At 49.0% G+C, this 16,643-nt stretch overlaps 1 protein-coding gene across 6 annotated transcripts in view; it reads right to left on the reverse strand.

Moving 5' to 3' along the window:
- CCDC88C (coiled-coil and HOOK domain protein 88C) overlaps window positions 1-16,643 on the reverse strand; it is a 460,272-nt gene that overhangs the window by 30,215 nt on the left and 413,414 nt on the right. For 4 of the 6 annotated variants that reach the window (XM_085626543.1, XM_085626542.1, XM_085626545.1 and 1 more), the window contains one exon: window positions 8,511-11,113. In XM_085626543.1, coding sequence (XP_085482669.1) covers window positions 10,109-11,113 — 1,005 coding nt within the window. In that variant the 3' untranslated portion in view covers window positions 8,511-10,108. Of the gene's footprint in view, window positions 1-8,510; window positions 11,114-16,643 lie in introns of those variants that run through there. The other 2 variants (XM_085626546.1, XM_085626541.1) reach the window with 1 other exon arrangement.

Below are 16,643 nucleotides of genomic sequence, written 5' to 3' on the forward strand. Positions count from 1 at the left end.
TGAAATTGCCTTGTTGTGGAAGAGGCATGACATTCTGTAGAGTGACCATGTGCAAATGTTCTGACATGATGAACTCATTAGGGGTCTGAGGTATAGGATAGGCATGATGGACCGGTCCTTGGTAGTGAGAAAGCAGAGGAAGTGCATCCCTCTGCCTTGTAGGTGTGGTGGCACTGGCTCTATGGCCCCCCTTACCTCTTCCCTTGGAATTGTTGCTTCTGTAGTAACCTCAAAAATAACCTCTTGTGGAAGGTTGGTGAGGCTGCTGACATTGGTAGGAGTTGAGTAAACTTAGAGGGCACCCTGTAGGCAGACCGCACAAAGGATCCCTAAGGGGAATGTGTTTGGAGTGCACCGATAGTCTTGTCTGTCTCAGTGTTTTTCTTGATCTTCTCCAGCATCTATCTCATAAACCTGTGGCCCAAATGCACAAGTTACTACTTGTGTAATGATATATTCGTAAGAGACATTAGTTAGTGATAGATTCCTTACCTTAGAATATCCCCAGGCGTCAGACTGGATCCGGAAAGTTTTTTCGCTAGCAGTACCCCTGCGCGTCAGTAGGTGGCGTCGTGCGGCTCCGCGTCCATCGCTGGCGTTGTATGCGCTGAGGTGACGTCACGGAGACTACTTAGGTGCCACCCATGCACGCGGACGTCAGTTCTGTACACGACTTTCCGCGCCAGGAACGCAGAGCCATGCAAGAAACTGACCACTGGTGCTATGAAACTAGGGCCCTGAAAGGGGATGACCTTAACCCTAGAAGTCAGTTCACAGAACGGGGAGGATGGGTGGGGCGGTAAGGAATCTATCACTAACTAATGTCTCTTACAGATATATCGTTACACAAGTAGTAACTTGTGTATCTGAAAGAGACACGTTAGTGATAGATTCCTTACCTTAGAATAGATACCCCAGCAATACCAACCCCAGTGGTGGGTCTGCGAACAAGATTACACCAGAAAGTCACAGAGACCAGAACCTCAAAGAAGCAGTCTCTCCGGACTTGGCTGTCAAAGCAATAATGCTTGGTAAAGGTATGCAGCGAGGACCACGTAGCTGCCTGACAGATATCCTGCGAAGGGACTCCCCGTCCCAGAGCAGTAGTGGCTGCTGTCGCCCGAGTAGAATGGGCATGCAGCCCCACAAGAGGCTCCTTTTTAGCCAAGGAGTAGCAGGCTTTAATACACAGAACGACCCACCGAGAGATGGTTCGCTTGTGCACAGCCCGACTTTTCTTGGCGCCCACATAGCCAATAAAGAGTTTATAATCCACCCGGAACTGTCTTTCGAAGGATGCAGAGGCGGAAAGATGGTGGGCAAAGTGATGGTCTGCCTAATGTGGAAGAGCGTGACAACCTTTGGCAAGAAAGAAGGACGGGTCTGTAAAACCACCTTGTCCGGATGAACAGAAAGGAAAGGAGGTTTGGAAGAAAGAGCCTGGAGCTCACTCACTCTTCTGGCAGAGGTGATAGCTACCAGGAAAGCGGTCTTGAGAGTAAGAAGACACATAGGACAGTTATGAAGGGGCTCAAAGGGAGCGCATATCAGATACGTCAAGACAAGGTTCAAGTCCTATTGAGGCATTATGAACGGCACAGGAGGAAACGTGTGCGTAATGCCTTTCAGGAAACGGTTAACAACCGGGGAATTAAAAAGAGAAGGCTGATCTGGAAGCCGTAGAAAGGCGGAGATGGCCAAAAGATAACCTTTGATAGTGCCCAGAGCAAAGCCCTGCTGGGCCAAAGAAAGAAGGAACAGAAGGACTTTGGAAAGAGAGGCAAAAAGGGGATCCACAGCCTTAGCTGTGCACCATGCCACAAACTTGTTCCACCTGCAGGCGTACACCGTTTTAGTGGAGGGACGCCTGGCTGCCAGAATTACATCACAGACTTCGGGAGGAAGATCGAAAGCTGTCAACTGTCGCCGCTCAATCTCCACGCATGGAGGTGGAGGCTGGACAGGTTCAGGTGGAGGACGGTCCCCTGCTGCTGCGACAGAGGATCCTCCAGAAGAGGCAGTCGGATCGGGGGATCGATCGCCATGCTGAGTAGCTCGGGACACCAGTATCTTCATGCCCAATCCGGAGCCACAAGGATGACTTGGGCCCTGTTGCGCCAAATCTTCTTCAGCACTCTGGGCAGAAGTGGTATAGGCGGAAAGGCGTACAACAGACCGCAACTCCACTCGTGATGAAAAGCATCGCCTAGCGAGTGCCGCCTTGGAAATTCCAACGCGCAGAACTGATGGCATTGCGCGTTCTCTTCGGTGGCGAATAGATCTAACCAAGGCTCTCCCCACTGCAGAAAGAGACCTTGCACCATGTCAGAGTTCAGATGCCATTCGTGATTCATCAAGCACCAGCGGCTGAGTTCGTCCACCCTGGCGCCGTTCGGAGAACCTGCCAGGTGGTGAACCACCAAGGTAATGCCTTGATGTTCCAGCCATGTCCAGAGGCGCAGAGCCTCCTGACATAGGGTCCAGGACCCCACCGCGCCCTGTTTGTTGCAATACCACCTGGCGGTGGTGTTGTCCGTGAACACCTGCACCACACTTCCCCGGACAAAGGGAAGGAATGCCTTCAGTGCAAGTTGGATCGCCCGAAGCTCCAAAAGGTTGATATGGAGCCGGGACTCCGCTGGAGAACAGAGTCCTCTGATCTCCGCCTCTCCCAAGTGGCCTCCCTATCCCAGGAGGGACGCATCCATCACCACTGTGTGCTCTGGTTGGGGAAGGGAGAGGGATCTGCCATTGACCCAATCGCGATTCGTGAGTCACCACTGCAATTGCCGTGCAGTGCCCTCCGAGATCTGGACATGATCAGACAGGTTGCCCTGATGCTGCGCCCACTGGAACTTCAGGTCCCACTGCAGAGCCTGCATATGCCATCTGGCATGTGGCACCAGCAGGATGCAGGAGGCCATCAGACCCAGAAGCCGGAGGCTCATCCTGACTGAAACCCGGGATAGAGGCTTAAAAATTGGAATCATAGCCTGAATATCCAGGACTCGCTGCTCGGGAGGATAAACCCGAAACAGCGTCGAATCCAGAACCGCTCCGATGAAGGGGAGCTTCTGAGAGGGACTCTGGGGCGACTTCGGCACGTTGATGGAGAACCCCAGCAAATGCAGGTCGGCCATAGTCTAGAGGTGGTTGACGACTGCCTGGGGCGAGCCCGCCTTCAGCAACCAGTCGTCGAGGTAAGGGAAGACTGACACCCCAGACCTGCGCAGGTGAGCTGCGACCACTGCCATCACCTTTGTGAACACCAGAGGGGCGCTGGTAAGGCCGAAGGGGAGCACGGCAAACTGAAAATGCTCCTGGCCTACAGTGAACCGCAGGTAATGCCAGTGGGCCTGCAGGACGGGGATGTGAAAATATGCGTCCTGCAAGTCCAATGCTACCATCCAGTCTCCAGGGTCAAGGGCAGCCAAGACCTGAGCCAGAGTCAGCATTTTGAACTTCTCCTTCCAGAGGAAGCGGTTGACGTTCCGGAGATCCAAGATGGGATGCAGACCCCCTTTGTCCTTCTTGGGGACTAGAAAGTAGTGGGAATAACAACCACTCCCTACTTCCGGCCCGGGAACGCACTCGATGGCCCCCTTGGCCAAGCGGGCTGTAACCTCCTGCTGGAGAGTTGCCAAGTGTTCCCCTGACATGCGGTGGTACTGAGGTGGCATGGCCGGAGGGACGGACTGAAAGGGAAGGGAGTAACCCTTGCGGATGATCTGCAACACCCACTTGTCCGATGTGAGAGCGAGCCAGTTGGGGAGGTGATGGCGGATCCTGCCACCCGCCGGCATGGGGTGCTCCACAAAGCTCGGATTAGGAAGGTTTGGAGGTAGAAGCAGCGGGAGCAGAGGTAGACTGACCCCCACGCTGATTCCCAGACCTGCTCATGCGGAAGCCGCGTCCGCGGCCACACTAAGACTGGTTCTGTACAGGCTTGCTGAAGGAACATGCCTGGGCGCCCCTGCCTTGGCCACGAAAGGAACGAAAACCAGGAATGGTTCAGCTTTTCGTGGAAAGACCTAAGGACTTGGCCGTAGCCCGCGAGTCCTTAAAACGTTCCAGCGCACTGTCGGCCTTATCACCAAACAGACGGGTGCTATCAAAGGGCATGTCCATGAGTGAGCTTTGTACATCTGGCGAGAACCCGGTAGATCTCAACCAGGCGTGGCGACGAAGCGCCACCGTCGTAGAAATTGCACTACCCAGTAAGTCCTTGGTGTCCAAACCACGCCGAATAGCAAACTTAGCCGCATCTTTACCCTCGGCAACAGCTTGAGACAGCACAGCTTGGGCCTCCTCAGAACACTGAAGCAACACCTGTGCGATGGCATCCCACACCGCGTGGGAATAGCGGCCCAAGAGGCAAGCGGTGTTCACCGACCGAATCCCTAAGCTGGCCCAAGAGAACAACCACTTGCCGAACTGCTCCAGCTTCTTATACTCCTTATCCAGCGGAGCCGTGGGAAAGGCACTCTGGGACGTCGAAGCTTGGATGAGTGGTCAGAAAGGCAGGGTCACCCGGTGCCGGGTGATGACGCCTGGTGACATTCTTATCCTATGGGGCCCCCGTGAAAGGCCACGACCAAGTGCCTAGTAAGGCGTCAGTGAGGGCATCGTTAAAGGGCAGCAGGGGCTCTGACGAAGTAGGCGCTGTCTGGAGCCCCTCAGTGAGGAGATTAGTCTTGAGGGCCACCGTAGAGAGGTCAAGGTGGAGGACCTCAGCGGCCCGATGAAGCACCATCATGTAGGAAGCGCCCTCCTCCATGGTAGGCGGAGGAGAGGCAAACCCCAGGTCAGAGGAGAGATCGAGGCCGCCGGCCTCCTCTAACTCATCCACCCAGTCCTGCTCGGAGTCACACTGATGAGCAAGAGGTTCCTCTGACCCCTCCCAGTCATCCTCCACCTCCGCCGTATGCGGGATAGGCTGCAGCGGCAGGGACTGTGGAAGGAACAAACTGTGCCGGGAACAGCGCCGGACGGGGCCGAAACGGCGCTGTGTCCCAGTGCGGATCCCAGGAAGGGACAAAATTGTCTGAGAACCTGGGCAGAGGCAGAACAAATGGTACCCACTGCGGCGCCGGAAGCGGAGCCGAGGGCGGCGCTGGGGCCAAAGCCGGCAGCGCGGGACCTTGTGGCCCTACAGGATCCTGACACGAGAACGCAGGGCCCCAGGGCGCACCGGCGGGAGCCCGAGACCAAAACAGGCCATCAAAGGTGGCAAAAATTTCTTGCACCTGAGCGGGAGTAGCCGACAGACCCGGGTAAGGTGGGTAGGCTGCGGGACTCCCGGGCACCGAAGGAGCCGCAGGGGCAGAACCCGTGTCTCCCTCGTCCGCATCCGGGGACCGACGGGGGGACGTCGGAGAGTGACAATGCTTCTTCGACTTCTTTTTGTGTCGCCTCTTACCCGAATCCAAGGGTGAAGACTTGGAGCCCGAGGAACGAATATGATGATGGCCCCGCAAGTGTTCCCTGGAGCAGCCCCTGGAACATGAGCGGCACGGGGGCGAGGGCCGGACCTCAAACAGCTTCCGGCACCGCTCCCGCAAGGCCTTCGGGGCCATGACCAAACAGTCCAAACAGGCCCGAGAGTCGTGGTCGCTCTCCAGGCAGTAGAGACAGACGTTGTGGGGGTCTGCCACCGACATATTGCGCAGGAGTACTGCTGGCGAAAAAACTTTCCGGATCCAGTCTGACGCCTGGGGATACTCTAAGGTAAGGAATCTATCACTAACGTGTCTCTTTCAGATTGGTGTTCCCCGTCAAAGAATAGGTTGACGAGATCCTGTTGAATGTATGACTTATAGCCAGAGGCATGGAGCCAGGCATGTCTGTGGATGAGTACGCTAGAATGGATTCTGTGAGCCGCAGTGTCAGTAGCATCAAGAGCACATCGTATGGTGGTATTCAAGATGAGTTTGCCTTCAGAGACTAACTCTTAGCCCCTTTTGCGGTACTCATCTGGGAGATGCTGGAGGAGCTCCTCCATTTCATCCCAGTGAGACGTGTCATACTGGGAAAGTAAACTGACTGAATTCGAAATATGCCAATGGTTGGCTGATTGCGCAGTGATGCATATACCAGTCGCATCAATCTTTTTACTTTCTTCGGCCGGTGTCTTGCGCATTGGACCACTTGCGGTCAGTGTGGAGCACCAAATCGGTGACAAAAAGGTCAAGGTCCACATATCCTATCATAAAGGTCCCAGAGATCATCCTGTGGGTGCAGGTTATAAAGGGTCGTCTGGACTATGCTCCTCAAACCATGAGTTTGGTGACTCCTAAGGAGTAAAGAAAAGGGGGTCAGCAGGCAGAGGGGGCAGGGGAGGGTTTGATAGAAGGAAAAGGGGGAGGAGGGGAAGGGGTTGGTGGGTGAGGCAAAGGCAGAGTGCTAGTTGCCTTATATCTCTTCCTGCTGTTTGGTGGCGGTGGCAGACAGATGGCTTCCTCGAAGCTGAGCTTGCGCTTAGAGCCATTCTTGGTCGGTGCCGGTGGCTGGGCGAGGATGCGTCCAGTTTGAGGATGAATGAGGATCTGATGCCAATGGGCTACGAGTTCATCATACAGCTGCTGGAGAACCGGTTTGACAGAACTGTCCCAAGAACCTCGGTGCTGGTGCACGGGCCGTTGATGCAAAACAAGGCTTAGATGTCAAGGGTTTTGGCTCTGAAGGATGCTTCAAAGCAGTGGTCCACGCCAAGTGTGTCAGTTTCAGGATCTTCTTCGATATCCAACCAAGGCTGGGTGTGGTGTTCGAAGTATGCATTCGGTACCGACCTTGGGCAAGATGCAGTGGCTGACCTAAAGCCTGTTGGTGGGCTTATAGGCCTGACCCCTTGAGGGGGCTGCTCAGTGTGGAGCAGTGGCGAGGGGGCAGGGGTGGGTGGGTTTTGTACTCACAGCCTGCTGGGAGAGAGGCAAGTCCTCAATTTCCAAGTCAGAACCAGAGCTTGGTTCTGGCGAGAAGCCTTTTCCTCATTGGCAGACTTTTCTTGCTGGGTCTCGCCTTCGAGGTCCTGGGCCAAGAAGATGTGCTGGGAGTCATTGTTCAACGGCTTTTTGAGACATAGAGCCCAACAGTATCTAAGAGTTTTGCTTGAGCCAAAGAAGCAGCATGCATCACAGGAGGGCTCTTTGTGCTGGGAAGGCAGAAGTTAAAGACGTGGTGGAGATCAGCGCGGGGTATTTGGCATGATACCGAGGACAGTAGCGGAACGACATCCGTTCTATCACAGGCGAGACATTCTTGCAGTGGAGAAACAACGGGGGAGGCCCTGGACAGCAAGGCCCCTATTGGGGTGTCAAAGTGGTACCAATCTCCAATGAGTCAACCCATGTCGAGTCGATGGAAAAAAGGATACCACGATAGAGAACAGTACCGACAGAAGGGAGAGGAACGGAGAAGGCCCGAAGAGATCACTGCAACGGCATCGATCTGGTGTCAAAAACACACGTCCGAACCCAACAGTGGAAAGAAAACTATCTAAAAATGGAGCCGATGCCCATGTGCATTACCAGCAATAGGTAGAGTCACTATACCTTGTGACTCGAGAAGACTTCTAAGAAAAACAACTGGGCCCAACACTAGATGGAAGGTTTATGCACAGCATGTGTATCTATAGCCACACATGCCTCGAACATTTATTTTACATGGATTTCGTGAAACTCTGGCTTGCATTTGGCCTCCAAAGACCTAGGCTTAGACACCCCTACTGTAGTACTATTGCAATGTTGCTTTGGAACTTGTTGTAATAGGAGCTGAGATGTCCTATAAGCGTGCAATCCTTTTAGAGATCATAGAAAAAACTGCCCTAAATTCTTGGCACTACAAGGCCAAAGAAGAATTCCAACCAGATTGTTATGAAATAATAGCTCATTCTCAGATCCACAACTTCTCAAAAGACATTATGCCGCAGTTTGGTTTGCAAATGTGTGTCAAAACGGTACCTGCCCTACGACACTGCAGGTGTGAGAAGGTAGGACTTTTTAATCATATCCTTCTGCCTCTCTGTCCATAAATGACGCAAAGCACTCATCTGGGAAAAGACAAAGGTCTTCTGGCAAGCCTGCATCTCAAAATCCTTACAAAGTCTCTTCCCATATATTCTAAAGCCCGCTCATTCTAATTCCACAGGGATGTCATTTAGGAAGGTGTCTTAAAATGGTGGTTTCACTGAAAAGGTTATGGAGCTTTCCTTAAATGCACTGTAGCCAATGTAGGCTTTCAGAAATCAAATATAAAATACTTCCCTGAGCTGGATTAAAACGAAACTAGTGGCAGATGGGTCCCTTTGAACCAACTGTATTAATCTTGAATGTCAACTGTTGTATATAATGCTATTAATAAAGCTCGGTACAGAACAGGATACGAGAAACTCCACATGACATTAACCATTCCTTGAGCTTTCCTCACTCCTTAAAAATCAGCTCTTCTTCCCAGACCAGGCTACCAGTGCTGAGGGCAGCACCATTGCAAATATCAATAAACTGAAACCGCTATTAATTTATATCATGATTTATTAAAAACAATCGAGCACTTTCCCACAACGTGATTGCGACAGAATTTACAATAAAGAATACATTTTTTTCAACTCAGCAGGATTGTGTTGACGGTAACAGATTTATCTCATCTAACTACATTAAGCGGAACCATATTTACTTGAGAAATGTAACAGCCAAAGCACCCCTCACAGTCGTGGAAACACAAATACAGATGGACTCGTCCCCCTAAAATATGTACACGTGAGCAGCTGGCGAAATTCCTGGCCAGAGTTAGGAAGAGATACTTTAATAATTAAACATAAATAAGAGACGAAAAAGTTCATTTTTTAATGATGTAGTCTAGACTATTGCAAGGTTTTGCTTTCTACATAAAAGTACTTTGAGACATAATAAAATTTATTTGACATTAATTCGAAGTGGCAAGTCTGCCACTTGGCAAAATGCATGCACAAGTGTGCAATCTTGAACATGCATTCGCTCTAAACTACTATTTATACAGCGTGTGCGCGCACACACAAATGGTACACAGCCTTATTTACAATTATTTACACATCTTCTCCACCATAGCAAGATCATTCAGTGTCCTTTGTGTGATGTAGCAATGGACAGAAGATGTTGGTTCCAGTGTTTCAAAAACAGAATTAAACAGGTAGAAAAACAACACTGACATTCATGATTTGCTGCAAAAGAAAGAAGGGTAACATTTAAAAGAGACTAGAAAGTTAGGCAGGAGGAAAATACAGTTTTATCTCATAAGGGACAAACTAACTCGGTTCAACAGAAAAGCCACATGTCTCTAAGACTCAAGAAGCTAATGCAAATAGCATCCCAATAGAAAAGATGACAGCAAGGTTTGCCTGAGAGCAATCATGCTTAATGAGACGCGACATATTGATTATTGTGAATGGCCCAAATACTATGTCTTGGAATAGGGAGAAAACAACATGGCAGCTTGAGGCACGGTATTTTTTTAAGGCGAGGGAAACACAGGTCACTGCTGACACAGTATTCAATGAAGCCCAACTTGATTTCCCTTCCAAGAGGACGAAGCTGAGCCACCCTTTCCCTTGTTGAGTGAGCTCGAGTCAACGTGCAAGTGCAAAGGCTAGGAAAATGTTGAGGAAATTAGTTTTTTCTTCAAATGGCAGGAATCACCAACCTGCTCAGAGGAGAGGGGTTTGGATGTTATGCACCCTGCTCGTCAAGCGTTTTTAATTGTCATTGCTATAACAGTGCCCAGATGATTCCTCAGAGAACACACACAGATACATAGCTCATGTCATCAGCAGAACAGTCAAGTTTACAACCTGTGTGCAAACGTATTAAAGCCCCTAGAAAAAGAGAAAGTGTAAACCAAAAATCATAGTTCAATGTGTCTTGGCTTCAAAGGGAAAAAGAATGATGAAATAATTTTGAATGTATTAAAGACCAATTCAAGAGACTTTAAACATTTTAAAAAATCCATTACCTTTTAAAAAAAAAAAAAAGGAAGAGTACAAGAAAAGAACATTAGAAAATACTGATTTAAAAAAAAAAAAAAAAAAGAAGTATAACAGTGTTCGAAACTTGTATCTTATATAGATAAAATCTTAAAGTCACACACAGCCATACTCGTACCAGACTGACTGTGGGTCCCCACTGGAATCGGGGGATGCAGGGGTGCTTTTAGGGTTGCCCCCTCGGTTTGATTCTTCAGTGCTGGCCACAGTAGTGTTGCAGTCTGGCGACCTGCTCAAGGGTCTGGGAATTGCAGTGTCACTTGGGCTTTTCCCTGGGGTGCTTTCGACCTCACCAGGAGGGGCAGCAGCGCGGACTGGAGTCACTAGAGTCACATCCCCCAACCGTGGAGTCGGCCTTAGTTTTGTTCTTGCTGCTGAAAGCTGTGCTGAAGAATAGGACGGCTGTGTAGGCGTAGCATTCAACCGTTCATGCGGACTGTTCCCCAGACTGCAGGCAGAATTTGTTGCAGATGCAGAAACAGGCTGTAGAGACATCGACCTCTCATCCTTTGGCATGGCTAACGAAAGCCGCCTAAAATCAAGCGAACGACACCGGAGGTCACTACCTTGAAAAGTCCCCACAGCCTTAGCAGACTGAGGTCTTTCTCTCAAGATAACCGGAGATGTGCTTGATGGTGCAGAAGAGGGGAGGATCTTACCACCCAAGTCCTTTCCCTCTTGGTTGTCGGATCCGGGCTTGTGTAAGCTCCCAGGGCTAGTAGTTCGAAGAATGTCTGAAGAAGCCAAGCTGAAAGCTCTACCCAAAGAGCTGCTCTTGTTGCTGATACCACCCAGTTGCTGCGACTGCGTCAGAGATCGAGGCACCGTGAGTGAAAGGCTTTGCTGTATAGGTCGAAGGGATCCTGTTGAGCTGGACTGAGGCTCCACTTGCCTGAGGCATGGCTTGACAGAGTGCCCTGGTTTACCCAATCTGCCCTCTGCCGCATCAAAAGTCTGCTTTACTGTCGGTGTAACATAGCTAGTAGGCATCTTGAGAGTTTCTTTTCTAAGTGGCTGATTCAAGTGGTTTCCAATGGCGGGAGGATCATTAAGTTTTCTAAAATAATCACTCAGCAGGTCATCTCGAGATGTTGCTCTATCCTGAAATACAGAAAAATGGAAACACAATAAGCAATGAGCACTCGAACATCATAAACTCATCAGTATACATTGATCAATAGTCCACATATGTCTTCCACAAGATCCTTTGAGAGAACATGCATCAAACAGGTACCAGAACCAAATTGCTAGGAATTCTACTAACCCACAAAGTGGGCAAAAATAACTTCAAAAACAGCTAAGTATCATTGTCACTCCCAGGCAAAGAGGATAATGGGGAAAATTGATGGCAGAAGAAAGTATTATATGAGCGCTTGGAGAATTAACTAGCTCGCATGGGTGTAAGTTAACCACTCTCGGCTGTATCAGTGAGACCATTTTAGATTATGAGGAGCAAATACAGAGTGGTTAGTGAGAATACAAGTGTTTTAGACAGTGTACCTCCATTTTACAGACAAAGAACATTTGTATAGAGGAACATGATGGACCCCATTTCTTCCATCCTAAGATTGCTGAATGACAATCTATACAAACTAAAGAAATACTGATAGTCCATGAATTTCTAAAACGCTTTGTGTCATAACAGTACTTGCATCTGAAGACCATCAGGTGCAAGCCCATCGCAGACTGTGAAAGCTATTTTGAAAATGGGATTTATTGAGAAAAGGAATTCAAAGAAACGTGTGCCCTATATTAAGGTACTTAAATTCTAGGACTTCAGGAACCAGATCACAAAGTTGAGTGACCTGGGTCTGGGTGCCTGATTTCTCCCTGGTTCTGTGTGAGAAGGTCCGGGAGCATCTCGCTCAGAACCACAGAGTTTGAGCAGGGTGGTGAACTAGGGATAGAAGGCTCAGGTCGGAGCAAACAGGATGAGGGAGAGAGTCATCTGCCTACGCCTCCGAACAGCCTACTAAGGGCAGCTGACTGGCTAAGAGGTCTACACAATAGTGCTTTTTACAGGTGTGTAGTGCTGACCAGGTGGTTGCCTTAAAAATATCTGCTAGTGGAATGTTCCAGAGAAACGCCCTGGTAGCAACTTTGTTGCAGGTAGAGTGCGCCTTGGGTGGAGCAAATAAAACCCTCTTTGCGATAGCAGGTCTGAATACCCTTGAATATCCACCCATCCATGACTGCCCTGGAGATGGCACGGCCTCTCTGAGGCTTTACAGATGAGACAGAGCTGATCTAGAACTGAAAGGCATGGTCTTGTCAATGTAGTACATGAGAGCTTTCTCTACAGCGAAGATGTGGAGTGCTCTCTCCACAAAAGAGTGTGGACGGCGAAACAATATTTGGAGTTCTCTGGTCTGGTTACGGTGAAAGGGTGATACCATCTTAGGGTGGAACTCAGGGTTTGTTCTAAGAAGAGCCCTGCCCTTTCATACCTGGATAAAGGCTTTTTGCAAGGTGAGTGTTTGGAGTTCACTAATACACCTAAGTGAAGTAATGGCCACTAGAAAGGCCACATTACAGAAGAAGAAATGAAGAGGGGAGGAATGCATAGTTCGAAATGGTGGTCCCATGACCCTAGTGTGGACTATATTGAGATTTCCCAGAACAGCAGGAAGCACTCTAGAGGTGGCCTTAAAAAGCAGGCTCCATGAAAGCCCTAACATCTGGAATTTTAAAGAGGGAGGAGTTTTGCCTGTTCGCCATGTATAGTGCAATTGCAACTAAGCATAGGTGTATAGAGGTGTAGGCAAAGCTTGATTTCTGCAAGTGCAAAAGGTAGGCAATAATATTCTGAAGGGTAGGCTTTTATGGGTTCTAGGTTATGGGAATTGCAGTGGTGAACCTTTTCCAGATTGCAGTGTAGCAAGCCCATATTGTGGGCCGTTGGGCTTCTTATAAGATGGACATATATTCTTGAGGTAGATTGAGGTAACTGTATTCTAGGACCTCAGATGCCAAATTGTGAAGTTGAGTTGTCCAGGATCCGGATGTCTCCTCTAGAGGAAAGGCCGCCCCTACAATAGGTTGTTGGTGTTCCACCACTGAAGAGATCAACAAGTGCTGCAGCCAATCAATGCTAAATAGTCCCAACAACCCTCCTCTTGGGACCATTGGCCGATCAAGCACTCCTGCGACTGACGCATGACTAACCTGGCATTGGGCAATACAGGAGGCCATCAGGCTGAGGAGGCGCATGACTGTCCTGACCATGACTAGGTGGTCCGGTTGAACGGGAGGGATTAGTGCCTAGAAGGACTGTATCTTAATAACGGTTGGATAAGCCATGGCAACTTCTGAGTTGAGGATTACCACCAGGTAGGGCTGCATCTGAAGGGAATGGAGTTTGGATTTTGTAGCATTGATGGTAAACCCTAGCTGGGATTCTTGATGAGCCAGTCGTCCAGGTTGGTTGTAAGACATGGACGCCCTGTCGGTGCAGATGAGCAGTCACCACAGCAAGGAACTTAGTGAACACCCTTGGTGTAGTGGAAACCCTGAAGGAGAGCACCTTGAACTGGTAATGCTTTCCACTGATTACAAAGCGGAGATACCGACGATGTGCTTGGTAAATTGGTATGTGGGAATAAGAGTCCTTCAGGTCGAGAGCAGTCACGAAGTGGCATTGTTGCAGTAGTAGGATGACATACTGAAGAGTAACCAAGTGAAAGTGCTCAAAAAGAATGTATTAACTTAGGGGTCATAGGTTTCTAATGGCTCATAGGGAACTGTGTTTTTTAGGGATCAGGAAGTACAGAGAGTATACTCCTATGTCTTGTTGGTGACGGGTTCTATCGCCCCTTTGAAAAGGAGCACTTGGACCTCTTCCTTCAGTAGCCTTTAGTGTTCTAGGCAGTGGCGGCTGGTGACATTTGAAAGTGGTGCGGCGTAAAATTATTGCAGCTAGATTGAGCCTGAACAACCTACGGGGAGTCAGGAGGGTTCTCCCCCGAGAAAATTTTGAAAAAAGAGTGGACAAATGGTGCATATTTAAGCAAATTTTAGGGAGCAGGAAGGTTGATAAAGCAATACGATTTAATTATTTATCATTTAAGAGGAGATGGGCGATGAATGGTCCGGGGAATCAACCTCTCAGATAGGAATAGAGTGATGATCAGTATGCCCAGACCTTGCACAACATGGTGGAATTCTGTGGAGTGTGATTGAGTATTTCTGGGTTTATCGCATGGCTGCTAACTGGCTTTGCCAGGAGGCTGCTCGCATGACTGCACATGATCCGCATGATACGGCCGAGTCCAGTGTGCCTGCATATGCACAATATCCAGAGGCTATGAGATATGGCTAGAGTGTGCCCATGCCATGCTCAATACACCAGCCAACATATCCATACCGCGTGTCTTTACAAGTTCTAATCTGACGTGATTTGTAAATGTGGGCCCTTTCTTTGCTATCTGGTGCGCTAATGGGGGCCACTTTTATTTTGATGCCCTGGCCTATTTTTTTGTTCCAGCCTTAAGTGTAGTATATACTGCCGAGCGTCCGCGTACCCTCCTTCAGGCTGGTACCACGTTCAGGGGTCGCATGGTTGATGCACTAACACAGGGCGAAATAGTTTGATTTTAATCCCGATCTCAGCATTTCATTTAATCAAATAGAAGTACAACCCCCAGCGATTGAATCGGGCTTTCATTCTGGTACTTGGTGCAAACCCCGGATGGCACACGAGTCTAAATTATGAGCTATCCCCTCCCCCCACATACACCCACCCATCCACTACAATTCATCAGGTCAAACGTATCGACATTTCCCAGACAAAAAAGCCATGTCAATCAGGAATATGCAGATTTTAATGACAAACACCCAAATCGGCATGGTGTTTACCATGTTCACAGGGAAGTTTACAGTCATGTAATTCATCGCATCGGATAAACAGCGGTCGCCGCAGTGGCATCATCTATGGGGTTCCATGACCCTATTCTTCTCCGTAATTGCCAGAAGAATGATTCTGGCACTCCCTCCCTCTGACTGACCACATCACAACCCCTTCAAAAAAGACTACAGCGCTCCCCTATACACTTGGCTAACTACGCATGCTTTGCAGTCGCGGCGGGGGGGGGGGGGGGAACGGGCGGGGGGTATGATATATATTTTTTATTTAAACTTACCTCACAGCCGGTCCACGGGTCCACGCCACCTCTCAGACCTCTGATCCCCATGGCGCCTTCACTAACGGTACTGGAGGGGCCTGCCAACCCCTCTCAGCCAATCCTGGCGCTGCCAGCAGCGCCAGGATTGGCTGAGGGCACAGCTTACGCTACGCCCGCCGCCTGCCCATTAGGAGACCGAGGGGCTCCTAATGGGCATGTGCAAGGCAGTAAAAACACAACTACGCATGACTGGGCAAGGACTCAAAATTAATCTCCATGCCCACTCATGCGCACTTGTGCTGCCTTTCCCTGGCTTGTGACAATGCATGTCAGTCAACATGATGCCGGACCGCCCACGGTCCGACGTCATGATGACTGACATGCATTGTCAGTTAGTTCTCCCCACCCTCGGCGTCTCTGAACTTAAGTAAACTAAGTTCAGAGACACCGAGGGAGCTGCGGGCGGGTGCGCGGGGCGGGGGGGCTACGCCCCAACGGACGATCCGCGCATGGTTCTAGGGAGTGTTTGTGTGTACCAGGTCCAATGGTGAGATATGGGGAAATGAATTTCAGACAATAACCATGTCGGATAATGTCCAATACCCACTGGTCGGAGGTGACGTTCCACCAAGCAGGAAAGAACCTTTGGAGGCACCCTTGAGAGATTTGTGCGATCGGTTGGAAGGAGAGGCAAGTCAGGTCTTAATGGTGGTGGTAGCTCCCTTGGGGGAGCCATTTTTACACCTGCCTTTTGAGTTGTTGTCTAACAATGGAGTCGATGACCATGCACATTACCAACAAAAGGAGGAGTCACAGTACCTTGTGACTTAAAAGACTTCTTTGAAAAACAACTTGCACACATCCGGACCTAACACTAGATGGCAGAGGTATGCACAGTATGCCTCGAACACAATCTGTTTCTCAAGCCCTATATGTAAGGGGAAAACACCAGCTGACCTCTTAGATAAATGCTGCAATTTTATCTTTTCCTATAACTGTCACTAATTGGTGTTAATATTACCCAATTTAATGGTTACCAATTTATCCACCCCGAAATGTATCCAGGAAAGCATTGCCCTCAGTATTCTGCCAAATGGCAGTAACAGGCATTTAACTTACTAAGCTATCTAGTCGGAAATGTAAAATGGCATAATTCAGGCCTCTTAGTGGTCTGTCACATTTTACAACAAAATACATCTATCTATTCCTCAACTATACGGACACATGGTGATCTTTGAATAGGAGGCTGAAATATTTTCTGCTAAATGTAGAATGAGCTGATGCCATGGCAGTGAGAATTAAAATAAATGATCCTTTTCTAATTACCACAACTGGACGATTTTTAAATATATGTTAAGATTCAAAACTCTTTAATAATGTAAATGTTAACTTTTATACCTTTTAATGTTAATTCATACAACTCCTAATCGGTGCGAAATTTAGTGAACCCAACTTAAAAAATTTGTCATGATTTTGGGGGATTTTTAATCCTACTGTTTTTATAAATAAAC

Source organism: Triturus cristatus, chromosome 9 (genome assembly GCF_964204655.1).
Source record: "Triturus cristatus chromosome 9, aTriCri1.1, whole genome shotgun sequence".
NCBI classification, from domain to species: domain Eukaryota; kingdom Metazoa; phylum Chordata; class Amphibia; order Caudata; family Salamandridae; genus Triturus; species Triturus cristatus.